The 25,112-nt window shown below is 42.9% G+C and overlaps 1 protein-coding gene across 1 annotated transcript in view; it reads right to left on the bottom strand.

Annotated features, from left to right (window-relative positions):
* NOC3L (NOC3 like DNA replication regulator) overlaps nucleotides 1-25,112 on the bottom strand; it is a 46,452-nt gene that overhangs the window by 10,847 nt on the left and 10,493 nt on the right. The window contains exons 9-16 of the mRNA XM_072129846.1: nucleotides 23,563-23,738; nucleotides 19,397-19,525; nucleotides 17,414-17,545; nucleotides 14,404-14,484; nucleotides 10,300-10,400; nucleotides 10,001-10,073; nucleotides 2,640-2,703; nucleotides 563-634 (exon numbers count right to left, since the gene is read on the bottom strand). Of these exons, the coding sequence (XP_071985947.1) occupies nucleotides 563-634; nucleotides 2,640-2,703; nucleotides 10,001-10,073; nucleotides 10,300-10,400; nucleotides 14,404-14,484; nucleotides 17,414-17,545; nucleotides 19,397-19,525; nucleotides 23,563-23,738 (828 nt within the window). The remainder of the gene's footprint in view (nucleotides 1-562; nucleotides 635-2,639; nucleotides 2,704-10,000; nucleotides 10,074-10,299; nucleotides 10,401-14,403; nucleotides 14,485-17,413; nucleotides 17,546-19,396; nucleotides 19,526-23,562; nucleotides 23,739-25,112) is intronic.

Raw genomic sequence — 25,112 nt, 5'->3', positions numbered from 1 at the left:
TAAGATGTTAGATACATACTGGGATTACATATCATATATACGCTTCACACTTTATGCTACGTGTTATCCGAGTCTCCTCCTCATGTTCAGACAAGGCAGAGATCTAAAATACATGGCCTTACCAACGCAATGTACAGGCGGTCCTCTACTTAAGAAACCCCGACTTACAGACGACCCCTAGTTACAAACGGACCTCTGGATGTTAGTAATTCACTGTACTTTAACCCCTGGTTATAAAAATAAGCTATAGGAGTTATAAAAGGTGTCTGCAAATAAGTTTTATTGTTAATTCTGTTTTTTATGACAACCAAACATTTTTAAAATTGTCACAGAGACCAAAGAAAAATTAGGGCTGGGGTTACAAATAAATTCAACTTAAGAACAAATCTATAGAGCCTATCTTATACGTAACCCGGCGACTACCTGAACTAATAAAATGGGTGTGAATCCACATAAAAAAATATGACGGATAATTTCCCTGACATAATATGAATAAGGCTGGTCTACAAACAAGACCAAGTGCTGCTTTTATATGTAACAATAGAATAGCAAACAGGATTACCTGCACTTAGACCATACAGCGTTTTGTAAAGATGAGTGTAAAATTTTAGAGGGTCAATATTAAGGACATCACCTGTGTGAAGACAAGAGAGATTTATTATGTACAAAGACAAGATTAGTGGAGTTTCCCTAAATGAAGTAAAGAGCAATTCTGACGGACATCCATCTGATGTAATAGTCCTTTGTGATTTTTTGACACTTTCTTTCAGCTGTCTAAAAGCCGTAACATTCTAAATTTTCCTGTATACGGTACCAAAGCTTGCTATCTGAAGAACAAATTGTACTCCAAGAGGCAGCCCTAAATGGATATTAATTCGATCCCATCTCTGGGACCCACTCCAATCTAGTGAACAGGTTGTCCTTACCCACGTATCTGCGGTGAGGTTGTACAAAAAGTATGTTGCGCATGTGCGGTAATTCTCCATTTAGGTTAGAAAAAAGCTGACTCAGCTTTTTCCGACACTCCCACTGAATGGAGAGTTACGCACTTGAGCAGAAAACCGCCACTAGTAATGCAAGTTCAAGAGGTGGGACCTGTACCTATCATGTATATACGAAACATCTCAACAAGATATGTTATAAATACCCAAGCTGGGAACACCCCCTTACTGCAGCAAAAGCCATCGCCATATTCATACACCAGTACCTTGTGTACAGAGCTGTGTAAGGGGGACAAGCTGATCAACTTTTGACCACTTCTTGTACTTCAATTTTATAATTTAAGGGAAGCTGTCAAACTAACCCACACTAATATCTTTATAAACTGCTCTCATACAGCAGTACAACTATTCTTGTACCTGTAAAGTTCCACAATCCGTTCACAAATTTGACTCCCCATCTATACATATTCATGTTTTCCTAGCTCAGCTATGCCTCCAGCTTCCTGACGAGGGAAATGCCTTCTCTGCAGCCAAGCCAACACGGCTCTGCTACCTCATTCACTCCTCCCTCAGATATGAGACACACATTGTCCGTCTGACTTTCTTAGGAGAAATCAGTGAGCTTATTCAGCTCCCTCATTCACCCCTCCACCAGGAATGAGTAAGAAGCTGGCTGAGCGTGACTTGCTGAAATCAGCTCCCTCTTTCAGCCCTCCCTCAGGAATGAGTATGAAGTTGGCTGAGTGTGACTCACTGAAGAGAAATCAGCTCCCTCTTTCAGCCCTCCCTCAGGAATGAGTAAGAAGCTGGCTGTGTGTGAATCACTGAGGAGAAATCAGCTCCCTCTTTCAGCCCTCCCTCAGGAATGAGTAAGAAGCTGGCTGAGTGTGACTCACTGAAGAGAAATCAGCTCCCTCTTTCAGCCCTCCCTCAGGAATGAGTAAGAAGCTGGCTGAGTGTGACTCACTGAAGAGAAATCAGCTCCCTCTTTCAGCCCTCCCTCAGGAATTAGTATGAAGCTGGCTGTGTGTGACTCACTGAAGAGAAATCAGCTCCCTCTTTCAGCCCTCCCTCAGGAATGAGTATGAAGCTTGTGGTGTGTGACTCACTGAAGAGAAATCAGCTCCCTCTTTCAGCCCTCCCTCAGGAATTAGTATGAAGCTGGCTGTGTGTGACTCACTGAAGAGAAATCAGCTCCCTCTTTCAGCCCTCCCTCAGGAATGAGTATGAAGCTTGTGGTGTGTGACTCACTGAAGAGAAATCAGCTCCCTCTTTCAGCCCTCCCTCAGGAATGAGTATGAAGCTGGCTGTGTGTGACTCACTGAAGAGAAATCAGCTCCCTTATTTCCCCCTCAGAAGTTCTCTTCAGCCAGTCACACAGCCAGTGTCATAGGAAAGACTATGATCAGAGTCACATTTAAATAGATGGCGAGTCATCTTTATGAATGGACTGTGGGCATGGGTAGGAACTATATTGGGATTAGTTGTACTGCTGTATAATAGATATGTAGAATATGATGTGATTACTATGTGGGTGGGCGTTTAACTGACAGACTTCCTTTACCTAGGTCAAGCAATTTTGCAAACTTAGGGTTTCTTTCATATCATTTCCTGGATAGATTATGGATACATGTCTACATTTATCTTAGATTCATTACATGAACTCTAGACCATCCCCAGAATTAGAAGTAATTTTACCTTGACCAGAAAGTATATTGAATGCAGTCTGCACACAGTGAAGGCTCTCTCTGTAGTTCAGTTCCTGAAGAAAGAAGAAAAAACACAATATTAAAGTTAAAATGACACCTTACATGTTACTTATGCATTATTGTGTCTACCCTTCTGTAACGAGCACTTTACTCAATAAAAATTTTGAGACGGGGGGGAAAAAAAAAAAAAAAAAAAAAAAAGGACAACCCCACAGTCACAGTATGGAAATTTCAGAGTACAATACATGAAGATGTAAGAGGGTATTTAGAGCACAATGGTCTAAATTTGCCAAGATGCCTCTAGCAGCGCCCCCATCTATTTATAACAATAGTAATAATAATTCTTTATTTATATAGCGCACACAGATTACGCGGTGCTGCACAAAGCATTTCAAACTGGTCCCTGTCCCCATGGACCTCACAATCGAAACAACCTACCAGTATGTTTTGGAGTGTGGGAGGAAACCGGAGTACCCGGAGGAAACCCACGCAAACACTAAGAGAACATACAAACTCTTTGCAGATGTTGACCTGGGTGGGATTCGAACCCAGGACTCCAGTGCTGCAAGGCAGAAATGCTACTCACTCAGCCACCGTGCTTTATAATCCCAGTTGGCCATGCCTCGTCTTCTAGGACACATCTTAATCTTTTTTTGCTATTGAACTTTTTTGGTGTAAGTTGTACAAGGCTATATCACGTGTGTCTGTCTGCTTAGACCAGTGATGGCGAACCTTTCAGTGACCGAGTGCCCAAACTACAACCATGACCCACTTATTTATTGCAAAGTGCCAACACAGAAATGTAATTGGTGATTTATACTCCCTGCTCTGTCACAGCTTTCATCTCTGCTCCCTGAGGACACCAATAAAGCAGAAAATAGAAGAAATTCAGATGATCATTGTAGCTTCCCTCCAGGGTCCCATAAACAGGAAGAATTGTCAGGGTCGGAGCAGGAGCTACAATGATAATCCAGATCCGTCCGCCCCTTCCCATCCATCCAGTAGTCCCAGATAGCACTGTCACTTTAAAATAGCTCTGTGCACAGCAAGTCCTGGGCTGTCTGGGACTGCAGGAAGATAAATGGAGTCCTCTGTGGTGATGGCTTGGGTGCCCACAGAAAGGGCTCTGAGTGCCACCTCTGGCACCCGTGCACATAGGTTAGCCACCACTGGCTTAGACCATTCGGATCATTGTCATTTAATTTGCCTTCATTCATCATTCAGGATTGGTAGGTGTTGTGCCATCATTTTCCCCACTGTATCTGTAGGGCTGATGGTGTTCCTTGCGGTGGTGTTACATTTTGCTTATGTATTTGTATAATGGTATTTTTTACATTTTTTTAGCTATCACACGCACCATTTTTTTTAAAATTATGATCTAAATATAAAATAAAGATGTGTATTTTTGGAACTTCTGTCCATATATGTGCACTCCTTGTTTGAGTAGAGTAGGAGGATTCCTGAATTCGACATGGACCGCACACGTCACTGGTAACTAATAAAACAGCAGAAGACCAACATCATTTAGGAAAGACTATAAAAGATTCAGACAACCTCTGGTCCGAGTCCTTTCCCGTGGGTGATTCATTGTATCAGCAGTCTCCATCTCTGCTGGGACCAGGAATCTAACAAGTATCCATAAACATAAAAATGTCTCCTCCCTATTAGGTTCAGGCCTAATAAATAACCCCAATTCAGCAATAAAACACAATGCAGCCGAAACTCAATTACTAAAGAGGAGCAGTAAATCTAAACTGGAGGGAAATTAACTTTGTATAGGTAACCAGCGCTCTACATGATGGATTATAAATGGTCATGACGGGCAGAAGACGTCCACCATCATCAAGACTTTCAGGGAAAGGACACGGCTGCTCCACAGGCTAACCACATTATAGGGAGGGGGCAGGTATGACGGATTTCCCATCTGTGCCATAAAATTAAATAAACTAGAACTGGGCAATGAAGATGTAATGGCCTGTGTCTGCTATCGTGATCAGCCCTGTTCCCTCAGAGGGGTATGAGCTGCAAAAGCAGACACTGGCCGTGTACAGATGTGGCACTTACATTGTAACATGCTTTTTCTAATTGCTGTGCTTCTGTTTTTCAGTATATTATAGTGGTCAGCATACTGGTACTGGAGTACCAGTATGGAGTTGCTAGTGGAAACGTTGCATGTCAAAATGGTCCCTCAGATACCATAGTCAGTACTGAGCAAAGTATCTAAGGGGTTAGTGCCCAAGACTGAAGTTATCTGGAGGCTTTAGCCGACTTCATACTCGGATGGTGGTGGCACCAATATATAGACTCAAAAGTTGACAAATCAAATAATCGGCACTCTCCATGGTGCACTTTTCACTCATTTATTACTAAATATATCCAAAACAAACAAATACCGTATATACTCGAGGATCAGCCGACCCCAATAAAGGCAGAGACCCACAATAAAAAAATTTAAAAAAAAAAGAAAAGAAAAAAGAACCGGAAAACCTTTTGACTCGAGTATAAACCGAGGGTGGGAAATGCACTGGTCACAGTCCCCCCAGTATGAAGGCTGCAGCCCGTGCCACCCCCCAGTATATAGCCTGCAGCCCCTGCCCCCTCCGCCAGTATATAGGCTGCAGCCCTGCCCACCTAGTATATATCCTGCAGCCCCTGCCTCCATCCAGTATATATCCTGCACCCCCTGCCTCCCCCCAGTATATATCCTGCACCCCCTGCCTCCCCCCAGTATATATCCTGCACCCCCTGCCTCCCCCCAGTATATAGCCTGCAGCCCCTGCCTCCCCCCAGTATATAGCCTGTAGCCCCTGCCTCCCCCCAGTATATAGCCTGTAGCCCCTGCCTCCCCCCAGTATATAGCCTGTAGCCCCTGCCTCCCCCCAGTATATAGCCTGTAGCCCCTGCCTCCCCCCAGTATATAGCCTGTAGCCCCTGCCTCCCCCCAGTATATAGCCTGTAGCCCCTGCCTCCCCCCAGTATATAGCCTGTAGCCCCTGCCTCCCCCCAGTATATAGCCTGTAGCCCCTCCCTCCCCCCAGTATATAGCCTGTAGCCCCTCCCTCCCCCCAGTATATAGCCTGTAGCCCCTCCCTCCCCCCAGTATATAGCCTGTAGCCCCTCCCTCCCCCCCAGTATATAGCATGTAGCCCCTCCCTGCCCCCCCCCCAGTATATAGCCTGCAGCCCCTGCCCCCTCCGCCAGTATATAGGCTGCAGCCCTGCCCACCTAGTATATATCCTGCAGCCCCTGCTTCCCCCCCAGTATATAGCCTGTAGCCCCTGCCTCCCCCCAGTATATAGCCTGTAGCCCCTCCCTCCCCCCAGTATATAGGCTGCAGGCCTGCCCACCTAGTATATATCCTGCAGCCCCTGCCTCCCACCAGTATATATCCTGCAGCCCCTGCCTCCCACCAGTATATATCCTGCACCCCCTGCCTCCCCCCAGTATATAGCCTGTAGCCCCTGCCCCCCTCAGAGCGTGCCAGGGCTGGCGTCAGCCACAAACTCCCCACAGAGCAGGCAGGTGCTGACGCCGGCCCCAGGACCCTCCTCAGAGCAGGCCGGGTCTGACGCGGCCCCAGAACCGACACATTTATTTTTGGGGGTTTGAGGGCGTTACACTTTTTTTTTTATTCACACTGTTTAGCCCCAGTCCGCTCTGTAGGGGTGGGGTCTAGCTCCGGCATCAACCTCGGCCCACTTTATAGGGGTTCTAGGGCCAGCATCAGTCTCGACCCGCTCTGTAGGTTAAGACTATGAAAAAGTTGTGCACCACTTGTTATATGGATGATGTAATATTACTATAATGGTCTCAAGCTACATAAGCAAAAAAAAAAAACAAAAAAAAAAAAACTTGGGCTTTAAAAGGGTTATCCGGGTTTAAAAATTTTTTTTATGGCCGGGCTGGGGAGGGCTATTTAAACATAATAAACATGTACTTACCTCCTCCGGTGTTGCCGATGTCCCGCGCCGCGGCCCGCCTTCTCCGTGCGCCGGTTTCATTACACCGGAGCACAGGGAGCTTCCGGACGGCTGGATGCTCCCATGCGCACCATCTCCCAGCGCTTACAACGCTGAGAGATAAGGGACGGATGGGAGGAGCCGTCCACAACGCGGACCAGAAGCTCCCTGTGCGCGGCTTCCGTGCCCCTGTTTGTTTACAGGGGCACGGATCGAAGTGACCGCGGCGCGGGACATCGGCGGCGCCGGAGGAGGTAAGTCCATGTTTATTATGTTTAACAAGTCCTCCCCAGGCCGGCCATAAAAAGATTTTTAAACCCGGATAACCCATTTAATGATTAATAGACGTTTATTAGATTGTTAACAGATCTATATACACGACTAGAAGTTATATATTTGTATTACTGAAAATTTCATACTCCTCCTCGGCTAAAAATACTCCTCAAAAACGGTGAGAGGAGTATTGTTACCCTTCTAGAAAAATGTTAGTGCAATCTCTGGCCGGAGCCTCGATGGATAGAAGAGGACCTCCATGGGGGGCGTCGGAAGGTGAGTACACTTTTTCTTCCTTTCTTTACTTGAGTATAAGCCAAATTAGGGTTTTTCAGCACATTTTTTTGTACTGAAAAACTCGGCTTATACTCGAGTATACACAGGGGAGACACCTGTTGTTGTAATATAAATGAAGATGTAAAGCGCTACAGAATATGATGGCGATAGATATATATATGGTTGATTGTAAGGATTGTCTGTCAATTTTTACGTTTTTGAGAAGCCCTTTAACCCTTTCACACTGCAGTACTTTTCCATTTTTTCCTTTGCGATTTTCACTCCCCAAAAGCCATAGCCGTTTTATTTTTCAGTGTACAGAGATCTATGGGTGCTTGTTTTCAGAGTAACAATTTGGACTTCCTTGTGGCGCAATTAAATATTCCTTGCAGCTGGAAAATAAATTCCAAATGCAGTACATCTCAACAAAAAAAAAAAAACTGTTGTGCCATATTTACTGCACTTCCCCTTGATTTTTTTGTGTCAGTATGATCATGCCGATACTGAAAAAAATTTTTTTTTTTGTTATATTTTTTTTTAGCCTTTAACCCCTTAACGCTGAAGCCACTTTTCACCTTCCTGACACGGCCCATTTTTTCAAACCTGCCCTGTGTCACTATAAGTGGTTATAACTTCGGAACGCTTTAATATATCCAAGTGATTTTAAATTGTTTTCTCGTGACACTTTGTACTTCATGTTAGTTGAAAAATTTTGGTGGTATGTTTTGCATTTATTTATGAGAAAATCAGATATTTGGTGAAAATTTGGAAAAATTCTTGATTTTCAAACTGCAAAATGTTCTACTTTTTCCACACATAGTCATAACCGGAAAAATACTTAATAACTAACATTCACTGAATGTCTTCTTTATGTGGACATGGCACTTTATGCATAGTCTTATTTTTGTAAGATGTTATGGGGCTTTGAACGTTAGGTGCGATTTTTCACATTTTCATAAAAAACGCAAAATCCTGCTATTGAGGGACCTGCTCAGGTTTCAAATCACTTTGAGAGGCCTAAATAAAAGTAAAACCCAATAAATTATCCCATTATAGAAACTACACCCCTCAACGTACATAAAACAACTTTTATGAAGTTTGTTAACCCTTTAATTGTTTTACAGGGGTTAAAACAAAATCGGATGCAATTTTGAAAGGGAAATTATTTTGGCTAAATTAATGTGTTTTTCAAAAAATGTACAAATTTTCAGTGGATAAAATACCAAAACGCTCCACAAAATTTGACACCCTATCCCTCCCGCATATAAAAATACCCCATATGTGGTGGTAACCTGCTGTATGGGCACACGCCAGGGCATCGAAGGGGAACTGCGCCATTCAGAGCAGATTATGCATTGTCACTTTTTATTGGCTATACAATCTTTATTTTTTGGGCAATTTGGACATTTAAGGGCTTATTTTTTGTGACATGAGATGCACTTTACAAATACTTCATTTTAGTGGGTCATTAGCTTATTGATGAGGTTTTATTAACTCTTGAATGTATGGGTGAAAAGAAAATTGTCAATTTTGGTTTCCTTTCTTTTTGTATATTTTGGGGGTCGTACACCGTACACTAAAAATACTATAATATTTTCATTCTATAGATCACTACGATTACGGTGATACCTCATTTATATAGTTTTTCACTTATTTTTACAATTTTACTGGATAAAAACTAATATAGAGGAAATCTCATTTGTTTTTGCATCGCCATCTTTTCGGAGACGTAACTTTAATATTTTTTGGTTGACAGAGCTGGTTTAGGGCTTATTTTTTACGTGTTGAGTTGTTCTTTTCGGTGGTATGATTGTGGCGCACATAACTTTTTTTGATCACTTTTTAGAACATTTTTGTGCAGAGATTTCATGAAAAATGTACATTTTTGGCGTGTTTTCCGGGTTTTGTTTTTACAGCGTTCACCAAGCGGGTCCAATAATGTTTCTGAGTTATTGTACGGATTGTTACGGACGCGACGATACCAAATATGTGGGGTTTTTTGGCGATTTTGTTTTTTTCTCCCTTTATTGCATGTGTATAGGGAATATTTGTGTTTAGGGGACTTTAACTTTATTTAATTAATTATTTTTATTCAAAAATGTTTTTATTTAATGTTTTTAACTTTTTTTAATTTACTTTTATAGGTAAGCTTGAAGAAGCGATTCACGGATCGCTTGTTCAAGCTATTCTTCACATTACATAGTGTAATACAGATGTATTACACTGTGTAATGTAACACACTGAGCATGCTGCGCATGCTCAGTGTGTTACAGCCGGGTCCTGCCAGAAGGCAGGGACCCGGCTACAGGAAGGAGGATCGCGCAATCCCGGGCACTGGCTGATTCACTTTAAATTCCCCCTAACACGCCGCGGTCAGCGCGACCTCAGCGTGTTAGGGGTTAACACCCGCGATCGGAGAAATCTCCGATCGCGGGTGTTAGAGGCAGGTGTCAGTTATAATATATAGCTGACACCCACAGCTTCTGGCCCCGGCTCCTGAACGGAGCCGGGGCCAGAAGCATGACGTAATAGTACTGCATTTTGCGGGAACGCACCTCCCGCGATGCAGTACTATTACGTCAAATGTCGGGAAGGGGTTAAGAAATTAACCTTTACATGATATTGCGCCATATTTTTCTGATTTCATGAAAAAAAAAATTACATCCCATGCAATTTAAGTGCCAGGGTTGAGCCAGACGACCTGATAGCCGGTGCTGGCGGTGGGTGTCTGCTGCATAATGTGCACCGTTAAGTATACGATGCATTTTACATGGCGAGGTCAACGGTAATACAAATTGTGCAAACAATGGGCAGGTACTGAGAAACAAGGAGTCCTACTTACACCAGATTCAATAAGCTTATTTAGCACCACAAGGAGATCATCAAAAAATTCCAAGTTTATAAGATGTGCAAATCTGAAAAAAATAAAATAAAATAAATTGTGTTGTACAACATGACGCAGAGGTTAGACACTGGTACTGGAGGGAATCATTAATGGAAAACTCATCCGTCCATAAATACATACTCCGTACATCCTCAGCCACTGTACAAAGGCAGGGATGAGCTACTATGCAGAGTAACCCAGTGATACTCTGGAGCCACGGAAGACAATACGTGGCACCCATCCCTCTGAACACTTACTTCGCTAGGCCTTCCAGGACAGCAGGGAGGAGGACAGATTTCTGTGCTCTCTTCAGTATTCTGAAGTAGGTTAAGAAAACAATGTTCAATGTTTCCGTATGCTGTGGGAAAAAAAGAGAGGAAAACAGTCAATTATTTTAGGAAGTAGCAATCCCGCAGCTGCTCGCAACTTAACCGTTTCATAGCCAGAACCAGAGTCAGTCCGATCTAAAACCCCAATCTGATTTGTATCCTATTACATAGAGAGTTGTCCATACTATTGTTCCTACAAAAATGTTATAGCAATTACTTTACAGTGTAAACTTGTCCAGCGACTGCATGATCACCAGTCATTCAATTTATTATTATGTCTTTTAGGCACACCTCCTTTAAAGGGGTTGTGTCACCATAGCAAATGGCTGTAATTGAGCCCAGTGCATTGTGACAAGTACTTTCACCATTTACACTTATTACAAAATCTGCAGGCTTACTGAGATAACTCCTTTTGTCCTGGTTGCTGCCGCCCCCTAGTGGTAGCTGTGTCCCGTCCTGAGCTACAGCTGATCTGGCCGAGTCTGCGCACAAACATTCCACCAGCTGCTCTGCACTACAGATCACTCCACACTGAGAGATCACCTGACACACTGCAGCCAATAGGAAGTGAGACATGGGGGCAGAGAGCTCAGCCGTCTACACCAGTGAATGAGGTGATTTCCACTGCTCCACAGTTGCTTCCAGCAGCAGATACAAGGTAACTGCAGACATACATGACTATCTGCTGCACAGAGGAGTCCCCCCTAACATGGATCATAGCAATGCAGCAGCCCTCTCCTCCCTCCACCATTAGTCAGGTCACACAGGAGCCTATAGCAGCAGATACAAGGTAACTGCAGACATACATGACTATCTGCTGCTCAGAGGAGTCCCCCCTAACATGGATCATAGCAATGTAGCAGCCCTCTCCTCCCTCCACCATTAGTCAGGTCACACAGGTGCCTATAGCAGCAGATACAAGGTAACTGCAGACATACATGACTATCTGCTGCACAGAGGAGTCCCCCATAACATGGATCATAGCAATGCAGCAGCCCTCTCCTCCCTCCACCATTAGCAGGTCACACAGGTGCCTATAGCAGCAGATACAAGGTAACTGCAGACATACATGACTATCTGCTGCACAGAGGAGTCCCCCCTAACATGGATCATAGCAATGCAGCAGCCCTCTCCTCCCTCCACCATTAGTCAGGTCACACAGGTGCCTATAGCAGCAGATACAAGGTAACTGCAGACAGACATGACTATCTGCTGCACAGAGGAGTCCCCCCTAACATGGATCATAGCAATGCAGCAGCCCTCTCCTCCCTCCACCATTAGTCAGGTCACACAGGAGGCTGCAGAGATAACACAAGTAACAGGCTGAGCTCTGATCTCTCCTGATGCATCTCCTGTACTCTCCACCATTCACTGTCCCTCCATGTTACACTGCTGTCCTGCAGTCCTCCTCCTGTACTCTCCACCATTCACTGTCCCTCCATGTTACACTGCTGTCCTGCAGTCCTCCTCCTGTACTCTCCACCATTCACTGTCCCTCCATGTTACACTGCTGTCCTGCAAAGGGGCCCCTGTCCCTGACTAGCAGGGAAGTAGCTAAAGTAACATGTGAGAAGCTGTCACCTATTTATCTATGCATCTATGCATGTCAGCCTGACCGACCATGATGCTGTGAGAATACATAGTACATGTGTACTATGTGCAGTGTCCTGTGTAATGTGCAGGGGGCGCCAGATTCAGGATTTCTGGCGCACCTTCTTCATGAATCTGGTGCCCCCTGCACTACTTTGACAGACTGCACCAACTTTTTTTTGGTGCACTTTTAACATGGGGCGTATGACACATTTCTATTGGACTTCTATTGGATCAGTAAATGCAGGGACTATTTGAGCACAACAGGTGGAAGGAGACTCTGAAGGCTGAGCGCTCTGTAGCACTGAGGTGAGGCCAGTGAGTTGCCGCTGTCAGTGCTGTGCATGTGCCTGGCTAGGCCCCTCCCACATCTGCTTCTGTGTGGAGCAGAATAGAGGCTGAACAAGCAGCATAATAACACATAGAAAGGTACTTTTACTTCCAGGTAACCATTACAAATAGATTTTCGAAATATTTTAACCTCTTTGACAGCTTTTTGCAGTCAATTGTTTCGTGGCATAACCCCTTTAAGGGGTTTCCCCAGGCTTGATAGGTTTCTAACATACCAACACAATAGGTCCTTAATTTCAGACTGCAAGGGTTTGGATCTGGTGTTTGCAGTAGCTGTTCAAGAATGGAAAAGGAAGCAGACAGCTCCATTCTCAACGTAGTGGTGACACAAGGCTACTGCAGATAAACTCCCATTCTTTAAAGGGAACCTGTCAGCAGAAATTGACCTGACATGTAATTTGATTGTATAAAGTCAAGGAGGTGGAGAGTTTAACACTGAAGTCAAGCTCTCCTCGCCTCACAATGCCCTCTTCACTGTAATTGATGGACCTGCATCTAGACACATCACTAACCAGATCTCCTTCTTTCTGAGATGAGGAGAGCTTGACTTCAATGCGGAGCTCTCCACCTCCATGACTTTATACAGCCACTTTACATCTCACTTCAAAGTTGATTTTCTGAATGATGCCGTCACCCGGAGCCATGAAAAAACATGATCTGGAAGGTACTATAATCATAGGGTAATAACGAAACAAAAACCTGCATCATATATGAATGTACATTTTGAAGAAAAAGGAGATACGAGATTACCAGGTGCTGTCAAACAAAGAAATGGGCTCCCATCTGGACGGCATCTGGTAACACCTCTGTATGCAATAGTCATCTTTGATGTTTTTCTGTGGCAGCTTATTCAGTCGGTTTACAACCAAGCATTTGTGTCCATATGAAGTAATAGTGTTATTTATGCATTCACCATTCCAAATACAGGCGGTCCCCTACTTAAGAACACTCGACTTACATACGACCCCTAGTTACAAACGGACCTCTGGATATTGGTAATTTATTGTACTTTAGTCCTAGGCTACAATAAACAGCTGTAACAGTTATCACAGGAGTCTGTAATGAAGCTTTATTGTTAATATTGATTCTTATGACAACCCAACATTTTAAAAATCCAATTGTCACAGAGACCAAAAAAGTTCTGTCTGGGATTACAATGATAAAATATACAGTTCCGACTTACATACAAATTCAACTTAAGAACAAACCTACAGACCCTATCTTGTATGTAACTGCCTGTATATAGCATGTATTTTTGATTGCCACATTGATGTATCTATTGACTTATACAGGCGGTCCCCTACTTAAGGACACCCGACTTACAGACAACCCATAGTTACAGACAGACCCTCTGACCTCTGGTGAAGCTTTCTGGATGCTTTACTATAGTCCCAGACTGCAATAATCAGCTGTAAGGTGTCTGTAATGAAGCTTTATTGACAATCCTTGGTCCCATTACAGCAAAAAATGTCTAAATTCCCATTGTCACTGGGGCCAAATTTTTTTTTGTCTGGATCTACAATTATGAAATATACAGTTTCGACTTACATACAAATTCAACTTAAGAACAAACCTCCGGACCCTATCTTGTATGTAACCCGGGGACTGCCTGTATATCTTACACCATTATATGTACTGGCCATTTGCCCTGGGCCCTGGTAACCTGTGTTTTTAATTGATTTTAACATGTTTTTGCTCAATAAAATACATATACATTTCCCATACGCATCTCCTTTTTCTTCAAAATGCATGATCTGGAAGGTGTAAATCTGAATCATGACATACTGTTAATGGTTAATTAGGTCAATTTCTGATGACAGGTTCCCTTTAAATAAGATCTGCAGTGACTTAAAAGGTCAACAGAATTTGGATATTAAAATTCCCATTGGGTAACAGCACACCCCCCTTGTATAAAGAGAATGTGCTGCAACAGACCATAGAACAATGAGAAAGGAAACATAATGATCATTCCCTACTGATAACAATAAAAGTGAAGCAATGTCCATCCTGTAGCTATATCATCCTACCAGCAGTTGTGTCGGTGTAGAAGGGATTTAACATTTGCCCATATATATCTCAGTGACATCTCACCAGCTTCAGCTTCTTCTCTTTGTTTTCTGATGCCTCGGCCTCCAGCAGTTCTCTCTCCAGCTTCTCCTCAGCTTTCTTCCACTAGAAATAGAATAAAAACAGGAATTCAGGAAGCAGGTTTAAGAAAAGTTTAAGAAACGATATAAAAGAATGGATGCACCCCATCATCTGTTACTTTTGCAGCAATGAGGGGGACTCATTGACTCAAAAGACGATTAGACTCCAAAGATGGGTTATAGGTTACAGAACGGTATGCTCCAATATATCAGACCAGTATCTCTCCTTCTAAATAGGTCTATATAACAAAAAAAATAAAGGTTATACAGGTAGCACAAGGCTACATTCACTTCAATGGGCAGTACGGTCGTTCCTTTGAATGGCCATATTGCCCATCGTACCATGTGCGACCTGGGCGGTCGTAACATAAATGATAGGACATGTCTTATTTTTTGACAGATTTAGTCTCCGGCTTCCTGTGGAAAGCGGAGGGAGGTCACGTATGCTACGCCCGGGTGTGCACTCAGCTGTCTGCAAGGGGCCTTACATATGGATCGGGACTGGAGGGGACATGGAGTAGACAAAGTTGCAAACACAGACATAGCTGTTCATCATTGAGCAGGACCACCTCCTGGGCACCTTTACACATAACAAGTAGAGAGATAATGGCTCTTTATATAGAATGGTTTCTATTAAAATTACATATTACAACACCAACAAGAAAATACAGTGATCAGATAAACAATCCTTTCTTTATCATATACAAGACAATTATTCACATGCTCTGTAATATGATCTATAAATGGACACTTTAAAAGGACATAAGACCTAAGAAAACACATGGGAAAAGCCACAAAGTTAAAATCAATGATTTTATTATGGTACCAATAAAAACAGCATAAAACAATTAAAAAGGGGTTAAATTGATAAAGAAAGAACACTAGACCACTAGGGCCCAGCTATATCCCCTTTGTTCAGTAGAACATAAAAGCAAAGTGCATACATGCAATGCAAGAGCATAAAAAGGGCGAAAGCACACGAGGAATAAGTAGTAGAGGTAGCACACGCTGCTATACCTATAGACTCATACATAGGAGACATCATAAAGGAACATGGAGATTATTAACTGCTGCATGGGACCAGGCTGCCGAGCGTCCACCCATATAATAATCCACTCAGCTCCTCCTGCTCTATAACATCCTGCCTGCAGCTAGGGCACTATACACTCACCGGCCACTTTATTAGGTACACCATGCTAGTAACGGGTTGGACCCCCTTTTGCCTTCAGAACTGCCTCAATTCTTCGTGGCATAGATACAACAAGGTGCTGGAAGCTCCTCAGAGATTTTGGTCCATATTGACATGATGGCATCACACAGTTGCCGCAGATTTGTCGGCTGCACATCCATGATGTGAATCTCCCGTTCCACCACATCCCAAAGATGCTCTATTGGATTGAGATCTGGTGACTGTGGAGGCCATTTGAGTCCAGTGACCTCATTGTCATGTTCTAGAAACCAGTCTGAGATGATTCCAGCTTTATGACATGGCGCATTATCCTGCTGAAAGTAGCCATTAGATGTTGGGTACATTGTGGTCATAAAGGGATGGACATGGTCAGCAACAATACTCAGGTAGGCTGTGGCGTTGCAACGATGCTCAATTGGTACCAAGGGGCCCAAAGAGTGGCAAGAAAATATTCCCCACACCATGACACCACCACCACCAGCCTGAACCGTTGATACAAGGCAGGATGGATTCATGCTTTCATGTTGTTGACGCCAAATTCTGACCCTACCATCCGAATGTCGCAGCAGAAATCGAGACTCATCAGACCAGGCAACGTTTTTCCAATCTTCTACTGTCCAATTTCGATGAGCTTGTGCAAATTGTAGCCTCAGTTTCCTGTTCTTAGCTGAAAGGAGTGGCACCCGGTGTGGTCTTCTGCTGCTGTAGCCCATCTGCCTCAAAGTTCGATGTACTGTGCGTTCAGAGATGCTCTTCTGCCTACCTTGGTTGTAACGGGTGGCGATTTGAGTCACTGTTGCCTTTCTATCAGCTCGAACCAGTCAGCCCATTCTCCTCTGACCTCTGGCATCAACAAGGCATTTCCGCCCACAGAACTGCCGCTCACTGGATGTTTTTTCTTTTTCGGACCATTCTCTGTAAACCCTAGAGATGGTTGTGCGTGAAAATCCCAGTAGATCAGCAGTTTCTGAAATACTCAGACCAGCCCTTCTGGCACCAACAACCATGCCACGTTCAAAGGCCACAAATCACCTTTCTTCCCCATACTGATGCTCGGTTTGAACTGCAGGAGATTCTCTTGACCATGTCTACATACCTAAATGCACTGAGTTGCCGCCATGTGATTGGCTGATTAGAAATTAAGTGTTAACGAGCAGTTGGACAGGTGTAGATACTAAAGTGGCCGGTGAGTGTATATAATCAGCTCTGCTACTTCTGCCCTACAAAACAGAGCCTGCAGATATAAAAGTACAATTTGTTTAGCTACTCCTGCTCTATAACATGCTGCCTGCAGAGAGGACACAATCTGAAAAAGGGGTTTTGCAAGAATTAAAAGGGTTTTTCCATGAAACAACAAGTTCATGAGAACGGAGGGTCTGAGGTACCTCCAAGATGAGCGGAGCAACTGGTAGGCATTTCCGGGCTGCCCAGTTTATCTCGGCAATCTCTGCCAGCTCCATAGAGACTTGCAGGGCCAGCTGCTCATCTCGGGGAGCAAAGAGGGGTCAGAGGGAGGTACATCGGACCCCTCCTTCCCATGATCCGTGGGGGTCTCATCACTGACACCCAAACCAATTAGCAAGTTGTTAAGTTTGAAAACCCCTTTAATAGTTAGGCTGATTTGCACACCTGTGTTCGTCAGGATAACTGTACATTGGTAACCCATCTCATCCTCTACACAAAGGGGTTACACTTTTATAGCTTTTATTTGGTTAAACTTGGTTTTAATACATCAGGTTGTATATTTGTCACCCCACGGTTTTACCTTTCTTTGCATCCTTGTCAGATTCTTCTTCTTCTCTTGGTAAGACATAAGCTTTTGTTTACGAGTAGTGTCCTCTACGTCTTTTTTCACTTCAACTTCTTTAATCCTTAGATGAAGCAGGATGTTTAGCACCTGGAGCCAGAGAGAGAGAGAGGATGAATAGATAAGACAGAGACTCGAACATATCGTTTTGTGTCCAGCAACATAATGAACTACACAGCCCAGATCCAGGGGATACGGGTCGTGTGCTGCCCACCTCCAGCACATCTGTCTGGCATGTAGCCGCAGCATCAGATGCAACCAGAAGAAGCCAGACTGCTCCTCCTAACATCTGATAACTGCACCACACACTGACCAGCAAGAGGAAACCCCAAAATATGCATTAGACTAACTTGTGAGCCATAGGTCTGAATGTGGGCCTGTGTGTTTCCTAACAGCAGGCTTAGCTTAGAGCCTTTTATCGGTCCCCAGTGGGACTCCAGTCTTGGATTTGAACAATGAGAAAGTCAATGACCCTAATGGAGGGAGCTCTCGTCGATCATAGCATGTCTAAATTTGATCATGGCAATTGAAAGTTTAAAGGGCTATTCCCACAAATACAAGATTCTTAAATAGACTCAGGATAACAAAATAACACATTCTCTAATTCACTGTTATGAACAAAAATACAGAATTTCACAGATATAATTCCAACCTGTCTATCAGTCATGGAGTTTAGAATTTTTGTAGCCCCTGGATACGACCGTATACCTTCTGACTATGGTTGGGTTCCTCTCATGAATAGCTTCTCTTGTCTACACACGCTCTTCACACTGTAGTGGTCTCTGCCTCCCGCCCCCATCCCCCTGCATTACAAGATCAGCTCAAACCGGCAGGCGGCAGACAAGCTACAGACAAGATAAGCAGAGCTGACTCTGTGTTTTATTAATTAGGTGGGGAAGCAGAACCGAGTGTCATTTTGTTTTATATCCATCTCATGATCCTGATCTCATCTCCGTGTCATACTAGTAAAAGGTTCAGAAGCTTAAAAAAAAAGTGTAGTTAAACCCTGTAACTTAATAATCTAAGCACATGGTCAGCACACAGCATCTCACAGCATAAGAGGAATCATGAAGTGTCTGCTTAGAGAGTCCCTGTCCACACTCTAGAATGTTACACTGACCATGTGTAAAATAGTGATAGGAGCTAAAACAGCAATAAAACTAAGTAAAAATGTAAAGTAAGGGGTTAAAAATTAGCTTTATTATGTAATCATTACTAGGGGGTTAAAATTTGAGAAACTTTCTTTCAACGGTCAACCCCATTAAGTGCCCAGGATAACAGATTTCTTAGATCCTGGCTGTAGGCCTGATTTTCATAAATTGTGAATACCAACAAAGATACCCTTTACAATCAAATGTAATCCCTATACCAATGAAGAGATAAATATCAAAACGCAGTATATGGGATCTGAGTATTTAACCACTATCAATATACAAATACCATATTATTATGAAATCAATTCAAACTTTATTGTGCAACAAATTGACACTCCAAAAATATAATAAAAACATGATTAAAACCACAGAAACAACAAAACAAAAGGGTGGTGGTCAAGAAGTAATAAAGACAATGCATTCCACAGTGGGATATCACAAACAGGCACATGAAGGATAGTCAAATAGTAGATGGTAAAAGTATTACCAATGCCCAGAACAGGGTACAATATAGCCCCCAAGTGCCTACCAATAAGGTTCAAGTTACCAGACCACCACCACGTTTCGCCGTCGCTTCCTCAGGGGGGGGGGGGATGATTTTCATAAAAGCCAATATAAAAATCTATACATTTGTTAGGAAGAAGAAGTATATTATATATGTGTATAGTATATTCTACTTGTGATTCCTAGGCATTAGCAGGACGTGTGAAATTCAGCTCATAGCAATAGAAATCTATATCGTATACATAAAAGCCAAATCCACAAGGAGCAGAGTGCCGTCACTTACCTCTGGGCGGACGCAGTAATTTCTACTCTTCACCAATCCAGATATTATCTTTACAGCTGCCAGAGACGCATGGCCGAATTTATCCTGCCTGAAAAGTTTCTTGACAGCATCTACGCACATGTCAGCAATCTGCAGAATAGAAAGATGATAGCTACCCTCAGACACATATACAATGCTCACAGACATGTACATACTTCCATATCCAATAAGTTACTTACAGGGGATCTGAACTCCGGACATGCCGACTTCATTACCATATTTTTCGGACTATAAAGGCACACTAAAAATCCTTACATTTTCTCAGAAATCAAAGGTGCGCCTCATAGTCCAGTGCGCCTTATATATGAACCGTACTTACAGACAACAGCTGCCTTGAACTGTGCACAGGTCTGCCACCTGCTGGTCATTCATCCTTATAATCAGGTGCGCCTTATATGTGAACCTAGATGTTTTAGCAGGCATTTATTAATGGTGTGCCTTATACTCCGGTGCGCCTTATAGTCCGAAAAATACTGTAATACAAATTACCCAAGAAATAGAGGTCATAGAGCTATTCCTCTGTCGTTCTTATTAGACAGATGAATGTAGTTAAAGCGGTGTTCCCATTTTGGCAAACTAACGCTGTTTGTATGATTGAAAATCATACAATTTTCCAAAATACTTTCTGTATCAATTCCTCACAGTTTTCTAGATCTCTGCTTGCTGTCCTTCTACAGAAATCTTCTATGTTACTTCCAGTGGACAGAAATCTGACCATGGTCATACAGGTGCGCGGCTCGTTATATCACAGAGAGGAATCAGAGCCGTGTGATATAACGAGCCGTGCACCTGTGTGATCATGGTCAGATTTCTATCCACTGGAAGTAACATAGAAGATTTCTATAGAAGGACAGCAAGCAGAGATCTAGAAAACCATGAGGAATTGATATAGAAAGTATATTGGAAATTTGTATAGCTTTTCATTACTCAAACAATAACAATTTCTTGTTAATATGGGAAGACCCCTTTAATGCATCATCTTATATTGATCTGATCCAAAAGTTTAAATGTCCTATTTTTGATATTTTGTTGCAAACTAGCCAGACAATTACTGTGAACGTGAACTCCCCATGTATATGCTGCAATGAAGGAAGCAAACACTGAGCCGTAAAAGTGATGTATATAAGAAAAATCTTCTAAAACGAAGAAACACGGTCTTTTAATCCCGCAGCTTCTGGAAAGTGGTGAGAGACCTGCCGTAATGTCCACATTCCTGAGTAATGTCACACGTGTTTCTTCTCATACGATAATCCTGCCTGTGCTGCCCGGTCCCAAGAGCTGGCTCTTTGCTGCCTCCTAGTGGGCAAGCAAACTTATAAAATGACTATGGAATTGGAAAAGATTCATGAGAAAATAAAAGTCTGCCTTCTTGTGAGACAGGGCTCATCTGCAGTATGTTATGTCTGAGGACATGCTCCACACCCAGAGCTCCTCAGATAAGCACTTCTGTGCTCAACCGTAGTAAACAAGCCAGTTCTCAGGACTTTATGATCATAGGGATCCTCCGAGGCCAGATAATCAAGAGGGCACGGGGCTGGTTTGATGCAGAGTCTCCTTCACAGCCTATGCCCTCAGACACTCGAGTGAGTGGAGGCAGGTGCAGGTACTAAGCAGGGAGGACTTATAAAGTGGTTTACATCACTAATCTAGGGCTGTGTCCTCCTCAATCTCAGAATTACCGTATTTTTCAGACTATAAGGCGCACAAAAAATCCTTTGATTTTCTCAGAAATCAAAGGCGCGCCTTATAGTCCAATGCCCCTTATATATGAACCACACTTACAGACAACGGCTGCCTTGAACTGTGCCCAGGTCTGCCACCTGCTGGTCATTCATCCTTATAATCAGGTGCGCCTTATATATGAACTTAGACATTTTAGCAGGCATTTATTGATGGTGCGCCTTATAATCCGGTGCGCCTCATAGTCCGAAAAATGCGGTAGTCACACAGCTTATAATTAAAGGTGGAAGAGCCCTATGATATATACATTACATTATATGTGGTTTGCTTTTAGACCATGTTAGCAGGTTTTTATTTTAAACTGCTCTATATAAGCGCCGGGGGATATAGTGCCTGTTTTGGCTAAATATTAGGCTCTTTGGACCACAGGATTCCTGGGAAATATGTTAATAGTATGACGCCATCCAATAGTGAGGCATTAACATCTGTCAGGGTCATTAGATCACAGTGAACCTATAAAGGGTACATGAAACATGTCTGCCGGCTCATTCCTCCCCATCAAACTCATTCCAGCTCCAGTTAGTGGACTAACACAGACATGTCAAGAATGTGTATCCCTGGTCTAAACGTTTTCACAGAGGTCAGTCAAGAGCCAAGCAAGTGCACAGATTCCGGCCTCTCCCATATAACAAACAGTAAAATTCCGTACTCATATATTGCTTCCCATTTTGTAGGGATCAGCATTAATGACTGCACAATGTCACATGTACAGTGCACTCCGAAGAGACGAAGAGAGTCCCAAATATTACAACCAGTAGCAACTGGCGTGGCCCTTTCAGCCTTATTTGCATATTATTTTGTCTATCATTTTCTGAGTGAATGATCCTCTGCTAAAAGACTATTAGGGTGCAACTAAATGGTACCGGCGTGAACTGGCTAAGATGTAACGAAAAGGGAAAGGCCAAATAGAAGTACCACACGTCAGAAAAACATGTCATAAAAACCAAACGAAGGGACGTGTTATAGGTACTGATACAGAGCACAATGGTGATAACAATAATAATGAAAAAATCTTTATTCAAATGAGTACAAATATACACCCAATGTGTAAACCAAAACCATAAAAGCAATTAAAAAAGCACAGTAAAGTGCTATGTCTCGATATAGCAGCAAAGAGGTATGATGTGCAAAAACAATGTAAACACTTGTTGCTATAGGCAACCCTATGGGTTTGATATAAAGCAAATGAGCTCGTAGGGTTGCTATCCCAACTCCCCTATGTAGCCCGGCAAAGCCAGTGCGTGACTAGAACGATACAAGTAGAATATAATGCATGAATATGAGTCAGGCACAGGTCAAATGGTACAAAAATGCTGACAGAGTAAATGAAAAAATATCACCGGGTAAAGGGTGGATGGGGCTGGCTAAGATGTAACTGACCGCATCAATTTTGACCATAATTCATTAATTCAAAAATTAACAAAATTATTATTTAGTAACAGTTTCATGTACTGTTAAAATTATTTAAAGGGAACCTGTCATCAGAAATTGCTCTAATAAATCACTAGCAGTATGTTGTCAAGCAGCTTCTAGATGATGTTTCTTTCATGGTCTTTCATCAACTTTGAAGTAAGATGTAAATTGGTTTTATGAAGGTAAAGAGGCAGAGTTTAAAGGGAACCTGTCACCAGGGACCTCATTTTCCCTAAAGACAGGTTGCAGAAGCTTATTACACCTGCAGTGCAAAAATGCCTTTCTGCCTTTTCTAAGCATTTGCATTACAATATAATTGTGTGTTATAACTTACCTTGCATCCTGGTAAAATCATGGAGTAGTCCTAAGGGCTGGACTTTGGTTTAGATGCATTTAAAAAAACAACATGTGATTTGTCTGTGTTACTCCCTCCTCAGATCTTAGCCCCCACCTTTGTGCTCCTGTACAGCTCCTCCTCCTGCTCCTTCTCAGAGGTCACAGCCTGGTGAGATGACATCAGTGGGGGAGGGAGAATCTATACAGGAGCAAAAAGATGGAGGCAGCCTGCAGCTCAGACAAGTCACATGTTGTTTTTTTAATGCATTCAAATCAAAGTCCAGCCCCTGGGACTACCCCAGGATTTTGTCAGGGTGCAAGAGTAAGTTATAACACACAATTATACTGTAATGCAAATGCTTAGGAAAGGCAGAGAGGAATCTTTGCACGACAGAGGTGTCACAGGCTTTTACAATCTGTCTTTAGTGAAAATGAGGTCCCTGGTGACAGGTTCCCTTTAACACTGAAGTCAAGCTCTCCCTGCCTCAGAACTCCCCTTTTACTGTAATTGATGGTCCTGTGTACATTGATAAATGTGATCAAATTCCCTTTGTAAAAAGTGTTTGGGGAAGGTTTAATATCAACCGTAGTCCAGACAATAACACAAAACAAGACAGGGCTGAGTGAAGGCAGCTGACCTTTTTGCACTTGTCGTCAATGAGCGGTACGACGAGAACGATGATGTTGTTGTGGAAGTTGAAGTGGGAAAGTGAGAGCATGAGCTCACATAGGCACATGACTGCCACCTCCGCCAGGCCTTTGTACGCTCTCAGCGACAGCACTTCGCTCTTCTTTATCTTCATTTGTTTCCAATCTGTGAGATGAGACAACTCCAGATTTAGGAATTATAGCAGATTAAATGCCTATTCACGTGTCAACCCCCCATTTCTGCAATGTTTTCTATAATGAAGCATGCATTTTGTATTACTACTGTAATGTATTACAGGTACTTTACAATTACATACCGAGACCATATGCACTCAAATGTAGAAGCTGTGTACATAGTTTTCAAGTTACCCCCTATCCAGTGGATAACAAGCTGAGAGGCAAGTGTCTGACTACTGGAAAGGGACCTCCAGTAATCCAGAGATCAGGGATTGCATTTTCATTACTTGGTGGAGCAGCAGGACGAGCATGTGTCCTGCTGCTCTATTCAATAGTATGTGAGTGTCCGAAATTGCCAAGCAGAGCTCTCAGGTATCTCTGGCACTCCCTTTCCTTGTATGAGTGCTGGAGATAGTCAAGCGCTGTGCTCTGCAATTTCTGACACTTCCAGACTTCTGAATGGAGCAGCCAGGTGCGTTCTTGCCCTTCCGCTTCACCCCTTAGTAAGAATGGGTGCCCTAGCAATTGGACCCTCAACTACCAGCTTGTTATCCCCCTTATTGTTAAGGGATAACTTAAAAACTCGCCACAACCCCTTTAACCCCTTAAGGCCTAAAACCTGCGAGCAAGTCTGATGCAACTAACTCGCATTGTGTGCTTGCCAGAATGTCCAGACCAAACACTCACATGCTGAGTTCAGTTCCAGTCCCCGAGCATTTGGGCCAGACATTCTGGCAAGCACACAATGAGAGTTTGATGCAAGTTAGTCGTACCAGACACGCTCATGGGTTTTAGGCCTGCAGACCAGACCATTTGGGGTTTTGCATTTCCAGATTTCACTCCATTCCTTTAAAATCCATAACTTTTTTTTTAATTTTCCTGCGTACAGAGCTTTTTGGGGGCTAGTTTTCTGCGTATGGGGGCTTTCACTGTGCACTCCAAATGACACCTCTCAAGTATATGGTTTGGTGCAATCATGGAGATACCAAGAATCAACTAGGTTTTAATTATGTTTTAATAGATTGTAAAAAATTAAAACCTTTTGTACAAAAATGTTTTACTTCTTTTCGCCCTATTTTGAAGTCAATAACTTTTTCATATTTCTTTTTCGTACAGAACTGTTTAAAGTGTAAATTTTTCGGATGAACTCCCATTTAGATTGCTTTTGGGTACTGTACATCCTTTTGATCACTTTTTATTTAATGTGTTGCAAAAGCGGCATGGTGGCTTAGTGGTTAGCATTACAGCCTTGCTGCACTGGGTCCACATCTGCAAAGAGTTTGTATGTTTTCTCCATGTTTGCGTGGGTTTCCTCTGTTTTCCTCCCACACTCCAAAACAAACTGGTAGGTTGATTAGATTGT

The sequence above is a fragment of the Engystomops pustulosus genome, chromosome 11 (assembly GCF_040894005.1).
Source record: "Engystomops pustulosus chromosome 11, aEngPut4.maternal, whole genome shotgun sequence".
Lineage (NCBI taxonomy): Eukaryota > Metazoa > Chordata > Amphibia > Anura > Leptodactylidae > Engystomops > Engystomops pustulosus.
Note: the sequence above shows the minus strand (reverse complement) of the source record. Positions and strands in the feature narration are given on the sequence as shown.